The 20,664-nt window shown below is 37.5% G+C and overlaps 1 protein-coding gene across 18 annotated transcripts in view; it reads left to right on the forward strand.

Moving 5' to 3' along the window:
- Window positions 1–20,664, forward strand: part of Kmt2c (lysine methyltransferase 2C) — a 244,796-nt gene that overhangs the window by 183,290 nt on the left and 40,842 nt on the right. For all 18 annotated transcript variants that reach the window (XM_074060240.1, XM_074060265.1, XM_074060255.1 and 15 more), the window contains 9 exons: window positions 1,634–1,764; window positions 8,091–8,271; window positions 12,253–12,357; window positions 13,620–13,748; window positions 13,927–13,959; window positions 14,058–14,177; window positions 18,261–18,393; window positions 18,630–18,844; window positions 20,553–20,626. In XM_074060240.1, coding sequence (XP_073916341.1) covers window positions 1,634–1,764; window positions 8,091–8,271; window positions 12,253–12,357; window positions 13,620–13,748; window positions 13,927–13,959; window positions 14,058–14,177; window positions 18,261–18,393; window positions 18,630–18,844; window positions 20,553–20,626 — 1,121 coding nt within the window. The remainder of the gene's footprint in view (window positions 1–1,633; window positions 1,765–8,090; window positions 8,272–12,252; window positions 12,358–13,619; window positions 13,749–13,926; window positions 13,960–14,057; window positions 14,178–18,260; window positions 18,394–18,629; window positions 18,845–20,552; window positions 20,627–20,664) is intronic.

A 20,664-nucleotide genomic window follows, 5' to 3' on the forward strand; every position in this document is an offset into this window, starting at 1 on the left:
TGTTCTTCCACAGATTTGGATGGGGTACTTCTACTCTTGGACTACTTAAGCTTCTCAACTTGAAGTTATAAGAATTGTCACCCTTGCTATATGAATTGAGATTTCTCAGACCTGAGGACTATATTGAGCTTGTAAATTCTTAATAGAGGTTTCATTTTTTTACCTTTCTACTGAGTATCAAATTCCATGACCTGATGATAAGCAGTTTTCTTTGTTACTGGTAATAGGGAGAGGGAGGAGAGTGATAGGCTTTGTTTCTTCTCAGCTTTCCATTATGAATAAAATGTACCAAGCAATCAACTTATAAGGAAGAAAGATTAATCTTGGCTCACAACTCTGGAGGTTTCAGTCTATAGTTTTGGTTGTCACACAGCATGATGGGAATGCATAGCCCAGGAAGCTGTTGACCTCATGGCAGGGGCAGGGAGAACCAGAGGGAAAGAGAGGAGGGTCTACGGGAACAGTATCCCCTTCAGGGGCACACCCCCAGTTTCTTACCTTCCTTCCACTAGGCCCTACTGCTTAAAGGATTTACCACCTCCCAATAGCTCCATGGGTTGGGGACCAAGCTTTTAGCACATAGGCCTTTGGGGAAATTCAAGATCTAAATGGTAGTAGACTCTGAGGGTGGAGTCCCTAGGGTTCCAGTTTTTTGCAAGACACATTCAGTTAATCTCTCCACCTTGGAGAGTTGCCATTTGTCTTCCAGTTGTCAGTGTGCTCTGAAAACTGTAATTCAAGGTAATTAGATTTCAGCAAAATTCATAAGAGTTTTATTTCTTTGTTTATTCCTTCTTTGCCTGAATTTTTAGCTTTTAGGGATTCGTTGATTAGTAATCTTTGACTAGATTACTAGTACATGTTAAAAAAATTTTTTTTAAATGCTTGTTATTTTTAGTTGTCTTTGAAAGAGTAAGGGCACCTAGGTAGTCTGGCAATGAAAGAGATGTACCATTAACAAGTTTAGGAGTATCATTTGATTGCTTACTTGTCTGCTTTAAGTGGTATACTTATTTCTTTGCTAATTTCATAGTCATATATTTTGTTTTGCTGTGTTGTGTTTTTTGAGACAGGGTTTAGCCTAAAACTCACTATGTGGCCCAACCTGACCATCCTCCTGCCTAGCCTCCCAAGTGCTGGAATTATAGGCATGAAGCACTTTGCCCAGCAACATTTCATTTTATTTCCATTTTCTGAATGAGTATTCATTGTATATCTGTGAGTGTGTTCACAGTCATGTATTCACTATGCATATATACTAGAAATAACTCATTTGCTAGTATGTTTCTGTTGTTTAGCTGTCGATGAGTAGCCTTTTCCTCACACTCACAAGCACTCAATACTTTCATTTTATTAAATCTATACATCAATGCTGTGTTTTAAAAAAGTTTCTGTTTCGCAAGGAAATGCTGTTTATTAAGAAAGAATAGGAAGCAAACTAGTACTAAATAGACATGAACTGAAGTTTTTGTTACAGTTAACTTATTGATAATCTTGCTTTAAGATCTTTGCGTGACACTAAAGCTTATTTGTTAATAGGGAACTGCATTTGTTGGTGAGTCATAAAGTTATCTGGTGTGGATTTGTCTGAAATTTAAATGCCATGCATTTATAAGTGTGACTGTTATTTCAGGCTGGATTGAGCAGTTACCAGATACTGTAGTTGATGAGTCTGTTTCTGTTGCTGAAAGCACTGAAAAAATAAAGAAAAGATACCGAAAAAGGAAAAATAAGCTTGAAGAAACGTTCCCTGCATATTTACAGGTAATATTTTGCTTTACATTGTATAGTTAGTTTTGTAAATGTTTATGCATTGAGTTTTTACTAGCATATGTTTATTGTACAAATACTGGGTTTCATGACATTTTCATACATGTATATAATGTATGTACTTTGCTCATAGCCACACACACCCCTGCCTATTACTTCTCTTCTCTCCCCTCCCCCAACACCAGTCTCCTTCCCAAATAGTTCACTTTATACTTCATGTCTTTTTTTTTTTTTAATCTAGATTCCTCAAAATGAGAGAAAATATGCAATACTTGTCTAAGTCTGGCTCTCCAGTTCTATCCATTTTCCTGCAAATGCCATAACTTCAATTGTGTGTGTGTGTGTATCTATATTACATTTGCTTTACCCATTCATCCGTTAATGGGCACTTAGGCTAATACTGTAACTTGTCTATTGTGAATAGTGCTGCAATAAATAGGGTGTGAAAGTGTCTGTATTGTATACCCAGGAGTGGTATAGCAGGATCATATGGTAATTCTTTTTTTCAGTTTTTGAGAAACCACTGTTCTGTTTTCCACAGTGACTAGACTAATTTACATCCCACCAACAGTGAATGAGGGTTTGTCCTCCCAATCCCCCATCATCACCAGCATTTGTTGTTGTTCTTTTTGGTTTGCATTTTCCTGATGGCTAAGGAGGCTGAAAATTTTTCATGTATTGACCATTTGTCTTTTTTTGAGAACATCTGTGCCATTCATTTGTCCATTTATTGATTGGATTATTTTGTTCTTTTTGTGTTTAAGTTTTTGAGTTCTTTGTATGTTTGGATATTAATCTCCAGTCAAAAGACTAGCTAGCAAAGATTTTCTCCCATTTTTGTAGGCTGTCTCTTCATTCTGGTAATTGTTTCCTTTTCTGTGCAGAAACTTCTTAATTTGATGAAATCCTGTGTGTTAGTTCTTGCTCTTATTTCCTGAGCTATTTGTCATTGCCTATGTCTGGATCTTGAAGTGTTTAACCTTTGTAGTTTCAATATTGTACATGTTGTAGGTACCCAGTTTTTGCAGTACTATTTATTAGAGAGGCTGTCTTTTCTCCAATACATGTTTTTGGCATCATTGTTGAAAAATGAAGTGGCTATAGTGTATGGCCTTATTTCTGAGTTTTCTGTTCTAGTCCAATGATCTGTGTGCCAACACCTCTATCTTGCTGCTTCCAATATTCTTTCCTTGTTCCGTACTCTTGCATTTTAACTCTAATATGATGTGGAGAGGTTCTTTTTTGGTTATATCCACGTGGAGTTCTAAATGCCTTATGTACCTGGATGTTCATTTCTTTCCCTAGATTAGGGGAAATTTCTGCTATATTGTTTGATTGAATAAATTTTTTTAGTTTGAACATTTTGTGTGTGTCTGTCGGGGGGCAGGGGTGGGATTGGGGTTTGGACTCAGGGCTTGTTTGCCCTGCAGGCACTCTTCCATTTGAGCCATGTACTAAGCCTGTGTCTTTGTATGGTTTCTTATCCTCTACCACAGTTCTGAGGGTTTGGTTTTTTAATTGTGTCTCAGAAGTTTTAGATGTTGTGGGCACAGTTTCTTTTTTCTTTATTGCTTTCTAAATTTAATAATGCCTCAGCATTGTCTTGATATTCTTTCTCTCACCTGGCCTACCTGTTGGAAGACTAGACTATTGTTGATATTTCCTCTTAGTTTTGGTTTTGATTTATTGAGCTTTGCATTTGTGAGATTGCTGGTATTTTTTCCCCCATCAGAATATCTCTCTCCTGAATTTATTATCCAGGTTGTTGAATTTCTTATTCAAGTCTTGAGTTCACTTCTTTATTTCACTCATCTATTTATTTGAATTAATTGCCCTTTTTTTTTAATTTTTTACACAGTACTGGGGTTTGAACTCAGGGGATTTGTGCTTCCACTTGAGCCCCCAGACATTTTTGCTTTTCTCATTTTTGGGATGGATTATCATGTTTATGTTTAGGCTGACCTGGACCACAGTCATCCTCCTGTTTATGCTTCTTGCATAGCTGTGATGACAGGCATGTGCCAACATACCCAGCTTTTATTGGTTGAGATGGGGGTCTCATAGACTTTTTGCTGGGGTTTGCCTAAATCGTGCTCCTCTGGATCTCCACCTCCTGAGTAGCTGGAATTACAAGTGTGAGCCACCATCCCTAGCAATCATCAATCATTTTTAAAACTAAAGTTTTAAATTCTTTAGCATTTAAACCATTTCAGTATGTTTAGATTTAGTTATTGAGAAGTTTTGAACATTTGGAGAAGTAATGTTGCCTTGCTTTTCTATATTTCTTGTGTTTCAAGGTTGCAGTTTTTGTATCAGTTGTGCAGTTTGATGTTTCTTCTGGTTTCATTTGGTAGTCTTACTGAGCAGCCTTCTTGAGATGGAGTTCAATATTCAGTACCACTGACAGAGGAAAAAGCAAATTACCATAATAACACTCCCAAAACAAACCACATATAGAAATGTAATTAAATATAATTAACATATTTAAAGCCAATTACTACACTACCAATAGAAAAGAATTATCAATAATCATAGAAAATAAAATGGTAAAAATAATGTAAACTATTAAATTAAATATTAGTTGAAGTGAAAGTAATTAGAATAAATGAGCAAAATAAAGGAGAGGGCAAGGAAGGAGAAGCAGCAGCAAGGTTACATAGAAGAAATGAAAAAGAAGAATTTGAGGAAAAGAGCAAGAGATCATTCTGATTGTAAAGCAAAATATATAAATAAAATTAGATAAAGGTAAGAAAAGGAATAAAAAATAAAAAGGTTTTGAAAAACTCTACTAAAAATGAAAAATGCTAAAAAGAGAAAAAAGTTTAAAACATTGGAATCTATTAGGTAAGGGTGAGTAGTGAGTCGCCACTGGTGGTGTAGTTCCTACTATTTAGGCTGATGCTGAATGCAGGCAGGGGGTTGGCTGGTCAGTTGTCAGCTTCAAGGCTTCACTCACTTTAGAAGCTTCCTTCTTTGTGTGAACTTTGGGCCCCCTCTTCATTCCAGAGGATCCCCAAACGTTCACTTCGGGATGGCAAGCATCCAGACCTACATACAGGTGTCCTTTGGATATACTGGAGGGTGGGGAACATGCACTGGAGGGGAGAATAGTGGGGACCTGGCACTCTGCTTACTGGTCCCAGTGCTTTCAGATCCTGCCTGCATTAAACCAGCCTGGCCTCGGCGATCTCAAGTCCTGCCGAGGAGCAAACTACATGCAGCAGGGCGGCAGCTTCCTAGGCCAAGCAATCTGCTGCTCTGGGATTGTTGCTCTCAGCCTTGATGGTGATCCTCAGGGGATGTGGCTTGCTGTGTGCCACAGAGGGCAGGGCCATAAGCCACTCCACCCCCACAGCCTAAACTCTACTACTTACACTTCTCAGTGTGTGTGCGTCTGACCCTCCTCCTCTTCACAACTGGCTCTTGTGGCTGTCTCCCACCCAGACACCATTGGCAGGATGTCTTTAGGCTCTCTGGTCTTTGATTGTTCCTTGTTTTCAGGTCCCTAAAGTAGCTCAGTCTCAAACATTAGACCCCCGTTTCAAGACAGTAGCTGGCTGTAGCACTCTGAGGTATGAGAAGCAATGCAGTGAATTTGTTCTTCAGTATTGGCCTGCCATGCAGGAGTGGTCATTGGCACACCAAATAACCCCACTGCAGTAAGGCTTCTGAGAACTGTGAGCTGTTTGCAGCTAGGACTGCCAGTCTGTTGTCACTAGGGCTGCTCTGCTTACCTTGTGCTGTGGCTTTAGCTTGGTCTGCAGTCAGTGCTTTGGGTTGTTTCCTACTTTTCTCTTTGTAGCCTTTCTGTTCTTGTGTTTTTCTGCTGTTCTGTTGCCTCTTCTTTGATTCCCAGAATGAAGATTCTTCTTCATTTCAGAATCTAGTATGTCCTTAGTTTCACCGACACTTCTCAATCATGGAGTCACCTGTATTGAGTTTTTAAAAGTAGGTTTTTTTTGGGGGGGGCGGTTCTTGTTCTACTTGCTTTTATTTTTCTTCATAAATGCCATTTTATCTTCCCGTATCTCATAGAAATTAACAGTGGCCTTTTATGTGCTTGCTTGGCAAGTGCTATGCCACTGAGCTATGCTCCAGCCTTATAAAGTTCTTTTGTTATGCTACTTGTTCATTACTAAGCATTGTGTAAGCCAAAGCAAGACACTTTAGGTTGGGTAAAGCTGACTTTTAAACCATTTGAGGTATATAGAAAACCCAGGTGCTACTGAAGTTCCTCTTTGCCAGTACAGATTATAGTAATTATTTTTATTGAAGAAAAAAACCAAAAAATGTTTAGCAGCCTGAGTCACAGCTTTAATTATTGTCCACTGTATTTGGAGACATAATAATCAAAGATTTAAGCCAAAAACTACATTTCAACTCCCTCCCTCTTTCCCTCTCCTCTTTTTTTGGAGACAGAATCTCCCTGTATGGCTGGAGTTGGAATGAGGTCTGGAATTTGGAGTTGTCCTGCCTCAGTCTCCTGAATGGTCATTTTGTGATGCTTGGGTTTATTTATTTATTTATTTTCTCAGTTGATTGGATAGTGTCAGAAACCTATTAGGGATTTAGTAACATTCTTTGCAAATTTTCTTTCTTTTTTAAATTTTTTAAATTTTTGTGTGGTACTTAGGAACTTGAGCTTGCTAGGCAGGTGCTGTATTGTTTGAGCCACTCCACCAGCCCTGCAAATTTCTTTATTAATCACAAAAGTGTAAAGATAAATTGTATAACCTATCCACTAGAAATAGTGGTGCAAGCTACTAAACAACTAGTGATGCTGAATAGTGGTCTTAGATTGTTTTATACTTGAGGAATTAAACAAGTGACTGATTTCTAAGCTTTGAAGATGGTTTGTTTTCTTGGCGTTTTACCTGATTATAAAAGCATTACTGAAGTATGGTGCCAGCAGCTCACGCCTGGAATCCTAGCTACCTGGGAGGCTGTGATTAGGAGGATCGAGGTTCCAGGCCAGCTTGGGTTAAAAAGGCTGCAAGACCCCATCTCAATGTGGAAAAAAATCCTGGGTGTGGTAGCTCACATCTGTCATCTCAGCAATTGTGGGAAGTTTAAAATAGGAGGATCCTGTTCCGGAATCCGTCTCCAAAATAACCAGCACAAAATCAGCAATAGGTGTGGCTTAAGCTTCTGAGCACCTGCTTAGCAAGTGTGAAGTCCTGTATTTAAACCCCCAGGCAAAAAAGGGGCAAGCATTCTAGCTTTGAGAATTTTTTTTTTGGTGGCACTGGAGTTTAAACTCAGGGCCTCACATTTGCTAGGCAGATTCTCTTAGCACCTAAACCACTCCACCAGCTCTATATTTCTTTTTTCATAGTCATACAGTTCATTTAAGATGTATGATATTTAACTTTTTTCTTTTAGTAATGTATTTTAGGGCTTTTCTTTAATAGAATGTTTCTGCATACTTAGTGTGATTACCTTTTAGTCATATGCTTACCGGTGGACATGAAGGCCATTTCCACATTTGATATTATAAAAAGGTGCTGCAGTGAAGCAAGTGAAAAAGGGTCTTGGCTGCTTTCTCTTTGTCTTCTGTATTGATCCTTAAGAAGTTCTGGAGAGATAAGGAGTTGCCAGGAACCCAAATGGAAGCACTCACCCCAGAAGTGTTTGGAGGGGGAGAGGTGTTCATCTGAGTAGATAGTAGCTGCAGGTGTGGTACATGTGGTGTGGAGCAAATGACTATAACCGTCTTTCAGATTTATACTGTAAGTCTCCTGTGTGGCTACATGCATCACTATGGGTAGTAAATCCACCTGAGGTACCTGAATATTAAAGCTATAGATCAGTCTTGTGTTAGCCTCTGTAGGTAATCTATAAATATTAATAATATTCATGAAGCATTAGTTTTGCTTATAGTATGAATTAAGGTGCCAGTAGTATTGTAAATCTGTCAGCTTTTAAATTTAATTACAGCTTAATCTCTTCAGATCAAATTACTGTCTTGCAGTTGCTAGAAACACATTTAACATTGTGTGTTTATATTTTTGTAATTTTATTTCTCTTTGGTAAAGCTACAAAAAAATCCTTTTAAAATAAGGGGAATCTATTTAAAATAATTGACAGGATCTGTGTTGTTTCTGTATTTCTGTACTCAAATTCTATCTTGTTAAATACAAAACTTTTCTGTTATTTCTCTTTTCTTGTCAAAAATTGGGATAGAAGGCTGGAAGGTAGCTCAAGTGAAGCCCTGAGTTCAAACCCCAGCTACCACCTCCCCCACCAAAAAAGAAAAAAGTTGATAGACTTAGTTACCATTTTAGAACTGATCATTTTCTTATGTGCTTATCTTTATCTAGGAAGCTTTCTTTGGAAAAGACCTTCTAGATACAAGCAGACAAAACAAGCGAAGTTTAGACCATCTCTCAGAAGATGCATCCCAGTTTTCATATAGAACAAACATGAACCCAGGCTTTTTGGACCCTTCCTTAGATCCACTATTGAGTTCATCCTCAGCTCCCGCAAAACCTGGGACTCAGGGTATGTAGAATGACTCACAGGTGTCTTCTTTCTACACATGACATTTACCTTCCTTTTAATTAAACCTGAGAAATGTTTTTGTTTGACTTCATATGTATCTGGAAAACCAACTTCACTCAAGTATAATTTATACTCTATAAATGCAATTATGTTAAGTGGACAGTTCTGTAAGCTTTGGCAAATTAATTTACCACTGCATCTACCACCAAAATCAGGAGGCACAAAGGAAAACTGTCAGTTTACACTTTGCAAAGAACAATGTGAGGAGGCATAATTTAGCCACAGTTGGTGAGTTATAAATATAATCTTCAACTTAGGTAAGATATATTTTTTGTTAATTACATAGCTCAAAGAAGTTAAGCTGGGAGCTGGTAGCTCTCACCTGTAATCCTAGCTACTCAGGAGGCAGAGAACAGGAGAATTGCAGTTCGAAGCCAGCCCAGGCAAATAGCCCGTGAGCCCCTATCTCGAAAAACTCCTTCACAAAAAAGGGCTGGTGCTGGTGGAGTGGCTCAAGGTATAGACCCTGAGTTCAAACCCCAGTTCTGCACAAAAAAAAAAAAAAAAAAGAGAGAGAGAAAGAAAAGAAATTAAAAACAAAGGAAAACCAAACAGATTGGCATAGTTGGAAACTTGCTGGTTTACTATTATTATATAGTAATACATATAAAATATGTTACCCTAGATATGATTACTGAGTTTAGACCAGGCAGTTCTTTGTTGTAGGGATTGTCCAGTACCTGGTAGGATGTTTAATGGCATCTGTGACCTCATCATATCATGATGATCAAAAATGTCAAGAGAGATCACCAAATGTTCCTTTGTGGACAAAAACGCCCCTGGTTGAGTCCTAAATTCAGGGAATGTGGGAACAACTTAAGAATCAGAGAACAGTGAGAGAGCTTGATTTGTTTATCAAGTAATATTGATATCCAAAAGTTTAGTAGGAGATACAAGACTTATGATCACAATAGTGTTTCCCCTCTTCTAGGGTTTTATAGTACTATCAATTATAAATTATAAATTAATGTTTTTATGACAGTTATTCATTTCATCACTAATTACATTTGTTACTCGGTTAATTTTATAAATTCATTTTGAAAGAAGCGATTTTAAGGTAACCCTTCACTGAAAAAAAATGACTTGATGTTAAGTAATTATAGTTTTGTTAACTTAGCATTGCGTTGGATTAAAGTACAGTTGACTATATCTGTATGCTCTCTATATGCAAATATGAAATCTGACTTATGGGACTTGAAGGTTCACAGTCTTGTATCTGCGGGGGTGGTGGTTGGGGGGATGACTGCAATCAATACCTCACAGATCCTGAGGGGCCACCTGTTCAGACTTACATTTTCAATTTGACTTCTTTTTGGGGGGACAGTACTAGGGTTTGAACTCAGGGCCTCATGCTTTGTAGGCAGATGCTCTTAACCACTTGTGTCATTCTGCTAACTTTCGATTTAACTTGTTAAAATAAGTAGAGACAATATTATCTTCTCTTGTGCCCATGTGTACACCCAGTCCACCTTACCAATGGCAGTGAGGGATAAAAACACCAGACTAAAGTCCATGCTGTTTTGGTTCAGTTTTAGCAGATTGCTTTTGGGGTACTAGGGTTTTGAACTCGGGGCCTCATGCTTGCTATAGCATTGCAGATGATTTTTTAAAACTAAACCTTTACATTATATATGTTGTTTTAAGTACTTGCCCATGTTTATCAATATTAACATGCTATCATGACACAGCATTTGAAGACTTGTAGCAGTTTTGTAAGGAAAAGGACAGGATTGGATAGAGGACAAAGTGTAATATTGTGATAGGGAAGACATTTGATATACTTTATTTTTATTCCTTTGTCTTTTATTTGACTGTTTATTTCACAAAACTGCTGGAGAAGTAAAGATTTTTTATAAGAAGACCAAAACTTTGAGGACTGGAATATCACCATTTAAAAACGTAAATGTTCTTTCAAATTAACAAGTGATGTGCTTTTTCTTTTATATTTCATCCATTATAGCCCATTAGATAAATTTTAATGATTTGTTTTTAAGAGAAATTTTTTTATTTTAGGTAGCAACATGCTTTTTAAACAGTCTTTTTACCCCCTGTCTGTACTGGGGTTTGACCTCAGAGCCTGCACCGAGTTCTGCAACTTGAGCCCCACCCCAACCCCTAAATGTAATCTTTTAAAAACTGTTAGTTGTAGGACTGGGGCATGGCTCAGGTGGTAGGGTGCTTGCTTAGGCCCTGAGTTTGACCGCAGTAACTTCAATGCATGCGTCAGTGTCTGTTATAATTTATACAATAGAATTCCGTTGTTTTAAAGCAAACTAAAACCTCTAGATGACCCCTTAAAGGATTGCCCACAGTTTTCTTTCCTTTACATGGACTGTTCTCCAGAGAACAGTTCTCTATAAGCTTTCTGAACATTTGAGCATAGAAAAACTCTTACTTACATTTTAATTTAAAACTTGCAGGGGGTGGGGTGAAGGGGGGGGAAGAAATGACCCAAACACTGTATGCAAATATGAATAAAATAAAATTAAAAAAAAAACTTACATTGTTCTGTGTTCTGAGATGTATATGTTTAATTGCACCAGGACTGTTTGTGCTTCACAGAAGTCTTTGATCTGAAATATTAATTTATGCCCTTCTCTCCATTTTAAAGTAAAAATATACTTGAGATGGTTTAAAAATTTCATATGTTCTTCCTAGTTTTTGTGAGGCAGGGTCTTGTGCTGTAGCCCAGGCTGGGCTTGGACTCATAATCCTCCTTCCTGTCCCTTCCAAGTGCTGGGATTGCAGATGTGCACCACCACATCTGGCTCTTCAGATGTTCTTTAACTAAGCAGCTAATATAATTACTAAAACTAACCTAGATAAGAATTCCAACATTTTCCTACTTGATTAGTTCAAAACCTCTTAGAACCCTTGACTTTTCATTTTTCACATTTCACTCATCCACAGGTTCATCTCTGCCCTCAAAATATATCCCAAAGCCAACCACTTCTTACTCCAACTCCCCCTCTGCCCCACACAAGCTCTCATCACTTCTGCAGCAGGTCTCCAGGCTTCTATTCTTGCTCACACTCCCTCCCCCAACCCTGTTTGTTCTGTACATGTCTCTAACAACATCTTCATCACAATTGACAAAAGCATGCAATCTTGCACTAGCTGCTGCTTCTCTTTCTTCCTACTCTTTCCCTTGCTTACTTTGACCATGCTGGCCTCCTGTGTCGGCAAACACCCTTTTGCTCAGGGCCTGTACAGCTGCTTTCCCTGTGCCTGGAGTATCCTTGCCATCTTTGTGTGTAGTACTCCTTTGTTTAATTTAGATCTCTGCCAAGTCGTCTATGAAAAGGTCCCCTGCCTCCTTTATGAAATGCAGCATTCCCCCATAGCTTATTTTATTTTTTTATCACAGTGATGTCATTTGCTGCTGTCTACTGCCTATGAGAAAGTAAGCCCTGGGTCCTTTGCATTAGACACTGACATCTTGATCCAGTGTGTAGAACAATGCCTGATACATAATCTATAGACATAGTTCTCTATCACTGAAAGTTTTTAATAAAAGAGTAAATGAACAGTAGTCAGAATAAGAGCAAAACCAGATGTAATATGGTACCTGGTTTATGCTTGTAAGGAATTTCAAAATAGCAAGCCTTTCCTATTTTAGTAACTTCTGTGTTTTTTTTTCCAGGTGTCATTTTTAGAGATGGCACTCATGTAATGAATTTTTTGGCTTTGTTTCTTATATGATCTATTTCAATTTTGTTGTCTGCAGGTTTTATTTTCAATTTCATCATATTTCTATACATCTGTCACCAAAACAAAACAACAGTGCTGTGAAAATCCCTTTAGAAGTTATGATCTTAAATTTACCATTCTAGCACTTGCCCAAGCAGCTACTATGACCTAGGTGTTCAGAATTTAATGTTTAGGAAAAACCCTGAAATTTTATATCCCAACTATATTTAGGTACTGCTGATGACCCACTGGCGGATATTTCTGAAGTCTTAAACACAGATGATGACATTCTTGGAATAATCTCCGATGACCTTGCAAAATCAGCTCATCACTCAGGTGTGTGTATGATACCGTTTGGCTGATTGCTATTGTTGTGGGAGTGGTATATGGTTGTGGAATAAGTTTAGTCTTTAGTGTGTTTGATTTGATTTGGTTTTTTGGCTTTGTTGAAGAACTCACCATTTTTGTTTGCTCTGCCTTAGTTTTCCTGCTGGAGAAGGGAAAGGATCAAGTTAGTTCCTTTCTGTTGCCCTTCTGATTACATCATATTTAGGGCCTATTGTCTTAAGATCTTGCAGCACCATGTTTCTTCTTGGTGTGCATGCTCCCTCCCTGCCCGCTTCTGTGGTAATCATCGGTTTTATTTGGTTTGGGTCTTGTAGGTCTTGATTTATGCACTTTCCAGGTTGGGAGCTCTCCTTTCCCATTTGGTAAGAACTGAGAAATGGTGACTGCTGACTAAAAGTAGTAGTCTTCTTTCTTAATAGTGTTCCAGCTGAAACAGCCTGTGGGTGCATGCATATTTGGTAGTAGTGCTAATTTGTCACTAATCCATAATTTGCTTTTCCTCCGTGTGTACAGCTAAAGCATAGTACACTCTTACTGTGCTTTAATGACTTTCTTAGTAATTTTTCATGGTTTCATTCTTATTAATACATGTCTTATAATGTTACCCAAATATTAGTTTCTAATATAAGGCTAAATAAAAGCAACTAAATTTTGACTCTTTAAGAATAACAGTATGGAGAAAGCATGACAAACATAGTTAATTCACCACTTTACACATGACTGTTGCAGAAATGCCATCTGTTGTAAATGTTACGAACATAATTTATCTTTTTAGAATGTGACTTAACGAATAATTTATAATTGAAACCGTTACAATGGTAATGTTTAAATATTGATAGAAAAGCCGGAGTTTTTCATTAGTTTATATGAAACTTCTCTTTCCCGTTTCACGTATTATTATACGTGACCACTTAACAGCGATGCCACCATTTTCTAAATTCAAGCAGTTATTTATATAATGAGTTATATTAATATGGGATTTAGATATTACAGAAATTGCCAAGATCAGACATGTTTTGTTCTTCAGGAAATGTATTTACTTTGATTTAAAGATAATTTCAGTTAGCCAATACGTTGTTCCTCATTTTTACTGATGAACTATCCAAATTACTACAAGAATTCTGACTAACTCAGAACTGTAGGCTTTACTTAACTATTTTAGTTATACACTGTATGCCTGTGACTAGTGTTGTGTGTGTTGTGTGCGTGTTCTGTGTTCGCCTTTTCATTTGCTTACCTTGCTCTTTCAGATATTGCTCCGGTTGCTGATGAGTCTTCCTCTTTGCCTCAGCCAAGTGTCAGTCAGAGTTCACGACCATTGAGTGAGGAACAACTGGATGGGATCCTGAGTCCTGAGCTAGACAAAATGGTCACAGATGGTAAAATATTTGCCCTACATCTAGGCTTTCTAAAAGACATGAGTAAATATGACTTTCAAAGATTTTTGCATGCTTATTTGTGATTTGTCTTTTGTTTTTATGATTTCTATAGCAATTAAATGCTGTTTTGTGTCAGCATGTTGGATTGGTAATTGTTAATGTCTCTCTTTCATACTAGGAGCAATTCTTGGAAAGTTATATAAAATTCCAGGTATTCACATTCTGAATTTACTTCTTAAGAATGACATTCCCCATGCTATGACCCTAATAGTCTATTAATCCTTTTACTATTTTTATTTCATATCATAGAACTTGGAGGAAAGGATGTAGAAGACTTGTTTACTGCTGTACTGAGTCCTGTTGCCACACAGCCAGCTCCATTACCACAGCCTCCCCCTCCGCCCCAGCTGCTGTCAATACACAGTCAGGGTATGCTAATAACTTTATCCACGTGGTTCTGCATTACAAACACAGAGATATGCAAGAGACTTTTGCCCCTTTCTTTGTAGCCATATATACAAACTGATACCAGAAAACTCACTTTTGTTGTGATGATGGAAAAATACTAACTTCAGTTACACACCCATCTCTCTGAAATTCTCTGCCATTCTGTGATTCACCTTATGGCCAGAATTAATTTGCTCATTTATTGGCATTGGGGAGGTTGCAACGATGCCTGTCCTCTCTCCTTCCCTCAGCCCCAATCCTAGCTCACTTTTATGCTGGTTGTTACCCACATAATGACTACTATCTTTGGGAGACCAGGCCCTGTTGTCACCTGGCCTTGCTCAGTGACCTGGCCTCAGTTCCTCAGAGGATAAGCAGTCATACCTCCACCCTACCTACCCTCGGATCTTTTCTTTTGTAGTGTATGGCACAAACATAAGTACCTGTTCAGGTAGTTAAGATCGTCTCTAGATTGTGAGCTCTTCAAGACTCAGGTCCCATGTCTTACTTATCACTGTACACCTTGAGTGTGTCTTCAGCACTTAAATGTTGTAAATTCGTGGACACTGTGAGATTCCTGTGACTTTTTGTGGAAATTTATCTATTTTGCTTGGCCAGTTTTCTTCTACATACTTGTAACTATTTGCAACATAAAATAAGTTGACTTCCATTTTGTCTTCCTTCTGGAAAGCTGAAATATGATAACCAGGAATTAAGATCTGTAGGAATAGATGTGGAAACTGAGTCCTGCAGGTATGAGGCCTCCTCTGGAAGTGAGTTTGGAATATTGTTATAGCTTCATGACTATATTCTGAATTGAGTAATGTGACCATACCTGTATAAATTCTTACCCTTTCATATAAAATGAATAATTTACCTTTGCTATCAGTTTTGTGTATACACGAAAAGTTTATTTACTAAATAGAGATCCACCATGGTATTTGCTAGACTAAACATTTGATTTATATTTGGGTAACGCACTCACCATAACTGTTTCTTGATTTGGTTGTTCCCATATGGTTTTTTTAATGATTTAAGAACTCTGTAGCATTTGTCTTCTTTGCATATAAGAATGATTTAGCTTCATATTTTCTATAACTGAAACTGTCTTTTAGAGATCAAATCATTTAAAGATGTGTCCTTTTATGAAAGTTCTTAGTTATTATAGAAATTACATCATTGTGCTTACTTATTTATATAGAAAAGTTTTGATGGGGTGACTGTTTTTTATTAGGTCTAATATGCAATACAAGATGAGTAATAAGGCTTCCTACCCTCCTAAGTTGATTGTACTGCTGTAGTCTTTCATGTGTACAGTTGCCTTATCGTAGCGTTATTACTCAAATAGAGCCTTAAAAATCAGTGTTGTTTGAAAAATAATAATTCTAATTTAAGGGTAAAACATGTTAAGTTATATATAGGATGACACTTATGTATTCAACAATTGCAACTTTAATATTTTCCAGAGCATGGAGGTAGGGTAGGTAGTCAGTATCTACAGAAGCAAAACTAGCAGTGTGTTAGATTATCAACAGCATGAACACCAGGCAGAGGTATTTAACTTTTTTCTTCAGGCTTCCATGAGCCAATGAAGACCTCATGCCAATGAAATTATAATAAGTAGGATTATGTTATTGAACAGATATAAGGTAAGAGAAGTGGGAAATAAAGTGAATGAAAGTATATGTACACCAAGCTGGCTAGAGAATAATTGTCCCATAAACTAGAACCATGGAACAAAGGAAGCTTTGTGTGTGTGTGTGTGTGTGTGTGTGTGTTGTAGAAGGTAGTGGAAGTGTAATGAATGTAGTTTCAGACTGCTTTTAGTTTGGTATAGTGTTCTCACAGGTAGTTGCAGTTGGTCAAGTGTATAGGTAAAAGTGTAAGAATTATTGGCGTAATGGTGCTAACTGCAGTTGTGGGAAGGATGAGATATTTTTCAGGGAATATACTACCAGTAGGGTATAAAATCTAGAGGAACACTTCTTAATTAGATGTAGTGAAGTGCATGTTCCACTCATTTGATTTATAAAAGTGTATAGTCACATGGTCATGCTTCTTCCCCCCTTTTTAAGGGTTAGGTGAATGTGAACAGAATAGAGATGGAGTCATTCAGTGTGGGGATCCTGTATTGCTTTGTGTTGGTCACTGGAGATGGGTTGTAAAGTTAAGTGGACAAGTGAGTACCATACCTGAAAGGTGTAGTCTTGGTGAACTGTGGAAGTTTCTTGGTGATTCTCTGTGGAGTAATAACTCCAGTAGGAGTAATACGAGAGTGAGACAGAGTGAAATGTGTTGACAATAATAAGAAGAGTCAGAAAGCTGAAAAGGGAAATTTCAAGAAGATTATAGCACAGTAACCTAAAGGGACATTAGGTAAAAATTAAGTGAATTTTCAATGCTTCTTATCAGTCATGACTCTGAATGGTTGTTTTCATAAACTAATATGACTAGGTTGGATAGGTTTGGTAGACTTGGAGGAAAAAAGAGCCACCCCCCACTTGAGAGGATGAAGCAGGAGAGCCAGCCTGAGCTACGTGGGGAAACTCTATCTTGTCCTTGAACAAGTTATTTAGATTATGGATCCTTTTTTTTTTTTTTAAATGGGACTACACATTGTGTAAGCTGCTCGGTGGCTACACACTATGAGCTGTGTGGCTGGTTCGTTGTAAGGATAGAACTCACACAGGTGGAGCTTCTAGAACATGCTCAGCATGTAGTAGAATGGTTAATAGACAGCCTTGTCTGTTAGGAAAAGTCTGTGACAATGGGCTGCAGTAGAGAGTGCTGATGGACAGCTGCAGAACCCAGCAATTTCTCCCTTTTGTGTCTGTTTATCCTAATTATACAAAAGACATTTGGTATTTTTCAATAAAACCTGAGATTCCCAAATGGAACCTGTTCTTGCTAAAGGTGAAAGAACCTTTCCATTTTGAATAAAAGCAGAAATCTTGGTCTTTAATCCTTCCAGGAAGTTTATGTGTCATGACACATTTGTCATTGTGAGATCCTGACCTAGCTGGTCCAGCTCTGGCATTAGTTAGGATCAGTACCATTCTAGGTGCTTGAGAATTTAACCTGTGATCAGTGTTGGAGGATCTGGTTTATGAGAACACACAATATGTAAAACATTGCCTGGATGTGATGTTGTTTTTGGTATTTCTTTTTATCTAATGGTATGGCAAAGTGAACTCTTCAACTAATTACCATTTGTATACTTAGTGATGTGAGTTTCCTGTTGTAGTACTAGTCGCAGAGGCTGTGGCTTGAGTATCACCATGTTTAATTGGGGAGGCTCTTTGAAAGTGTGTGAAAGCAAAGTACATTGTTCTGTCTGAAGAGTGCTCCTGTGAGAACAGTTAGCTTATAGTTTAGGCATGTGCACAATCATATAAACATTGGACCTACACATGTGAGTAATGGAGAAAGAAAAGGCAGTCTCATAGTTTGCGTAATATGTACTTAGACTGAAAATGCTCAGATATTTAAGCTGGTAAATAAGCTGGAAGGAGAGTTAAAGCACTGTAAGGGGCTGAGTTGCAGTAGTGAAAACCATGATTCATTCTCTTTATGAAGTTAATACATTTCAAATAGTTGCTGCATACCAGGTACCATAATAAAGATTAGAAATGCATTGACTCAATCCATGTTAATACCTCCATTTTACAAATTCAAGTAGAAATCAATTCTGCTTCTAACAAGTAGCAGAATTCAGATTCAAATTTAGAGCTATTGTACTTCAAAGCCATCCATAATCCACCACAGTAAGGCAAACACAATTATGGAGACCATATTTCAAGCTTTTATAGCTAGGTAAAGACAGTATTCTATGGTATAATATTAATATTGGAAAAATCCTCCTTTTTTGGGGGGGGCGTGGGTTGTCATGCGGGGGTTTGAACTCAGGGCCTTCTGCTTGCTAGGCAGGTGCTCTACCACTTGAGCCACTCCATCAGCCCTAAAATCCTTTTAATACCATGAAAAGTTTTTATTTAGAAATATGTCAGCTACTTGTTATTTGTGAGTGGTATGCAAACCAAATAACCAGATGATTTTTTTCTTAAGATGTTTTTTCACGGATGCCACTCATGAATGGCCTTATTGGACCCAGCACTCATCTCCCACATAATTCTTTGCCTCCTGGAAGTGGATTGAGAACTTTCTCTGCTATAGCACAATCCCCTTACACTGATGCCAGGTATTTAAAAGCCTTACTTTTTATGGAAACTTAAATTATACAAATTTTTACTATGTCTTAATTAGTCTGTTATGCATGATATTTAGTGTATATTGTATTTATTATTGTATTGCTAAGAATCATCAAACATGTTGCTTTTTTCTATTTTGTTAAAAATCTTCATGTAAGTGGTACTTGAGCATAGCATTAGGAAGTTTAATTTTGTTTATGAAATGAAGGTGTTTATTTTTTGCCAGGGATAAAAATCCAGCATTCAATGCAATAGCAAGTGACCCTAACAGCTCTTGGGCACCATCAGCCCCCACTATGGAAGGAGAAAACGATACCATGTCAAATGCCCAGAGGAGTACCCTTAAGTGGGAGAAGGAGGAGGCTCTTGGTGAAATGGCAACAGTTGCTCCAGTTCTCTACACAAATATTAATTTCCCCAACTTAAAGGAAGAATTCCCTGGTAAGTTATGAAGCATTATTGCTGTCTGTCTATTTTACCAACATTCTCTCATGTGTAATGTCTTTTTTAAGTCTATGGAAGAAAATCCTATATCTTCACTAATTTTCATCTGCTATGATTATCTACAATGTGAAGGTTCCCTAGATATCTAGAAAAACACTGAATTTTTAGTGCTAGGTCCCATGCTCATGTGCGTATTCCACGCTGTATTTTAATCAGAAGTGTTGTCTGGTGGTGTCAGAATCAGTTCTCAGTAGTTGATACTGAAATTTGCTCAGTATTGTCTTCCCTTCTTCACCTCCCCTGACACCCAGCAGTCCCTACCACCTGTTGGAAAAAGCAAAGGATACAATAGTACTGTTTTTCATATTCTGATTGACTAGAGGATGAAACTTTCAGATTAACCAAGTGTCAGTTATTGAATATCTGTAAGCAATGCTGTTATTTTGAGTTCATGTTGTCAGACAAACCAGAATTAAAAATTTTGTTAAAATTCTGTCTTCTAGTAGCTTCTTAGCCATCTGTCAAAACATAAACTCTTAAATTCCTAGATGTATGCCTAGAAGTAATTTTTCATATGGATCACTCCTGTTTTTTGAGCACCTGTTTGGTTTGGTCTCCCTGTGGTAATTTTTTTCATCATGCACAGAAATAAATCAAATGCTACCTTAGTTCACAATAGAAATTTGCTGTCTAATGCAGGCTTGCCTGTTAAAGCAGTAGCTCCATTCTTAGGTTTTTAAACCATGCTCATTTATTATTTATAGATGAGCAAATGTAGTTATCGTAAGTCATTTTGTGTCAATATGAGTGTCGTAAGGACACATACGGCAATTATGGTTATTTTTTTCATAATTTTTTAGAATACTGTTAAGACTGTTGGTCTGTCAACCAATTTCCACATTCATTGGCTTTTTGAAAACTTTTGTTTTTATCATGGAGTAAATTATTCCTATATTATTAACTATTGATCTTACTCAGTCTTCATTTCAAATACTATTATGACATTAAATTTTGTAGAATGATTTAAAATCATTACTTTTTCATATTGCATAGAATGGTGGTGAGAAGTTTATTTATGATTATTTCCCTTGGGTAAAATTGATAGACTTCTGTTCAGTGCAATTCACTTTGATTCTGGTAAAATCTTATGTAGTTAAGGAAATTTATTTCACTTGACCCAAATTTCTTTTGGCTACTTAGTCTCTTAAATTTAAAAACTTCCCAACTCCACAAACCAGCTGTTAATAAGCAGCACTTTATTCAAATAATAGCTGTTTGGCCTGCTGTATGTCATGGACTGTATACTGTTTGTAGAACTTAATATAGCAGTATGGTTCATGATCCTTTGTCCAAAATACTTTGGGATCTTTGCACATACATGTTGAGAATACCTTGGCTATAGTATGGGAGTCAAATCTAAACATGAAGTTCATCTAGATTTCACCTACATTTTGTATGTGTGGCCTGAAACATCATTTTATGCAGTATTTTAGGAGTGTTTGCCTTTTGGCTGCAACCCCATCACATGAGGTCAGGTGTGGAGTTTTCCACTTGTCTTGTCATGTTGGAGCTCCTGACCTCGCATCGGGTGCACAGCATACACCACCTGGGTGTGCAGTCTGTCAGATGAAGTTGCTGCAGCTCTTCAGTGTTTTTGCTACGTTATTACCATGCCTCTGAAAACTTGTGCTCTGTTCTTTTGCAGACTGGACTACTCGAGTAAAGCAGATTGCTAAATTGTGGAGAAAAGCAAGCTCTCAGGAAAGAGCACCATATGTGGTATCTAGACATTTCCTCTAAATCTTTAAAATAATATT

This window comes from Castor canadensis, chromosome 2, assembly GCF_047511655.1.
Source record: "Castor canadensis chromosome 2, mCasCan1.hap1v2, whole genome shotgun sequence".
NCBI classification, from domain to species: Eukaryota; Metazoa; Chordata; class Mammalia; order Rodentia; family Castoridae; genus Castor; species Castor canadensis.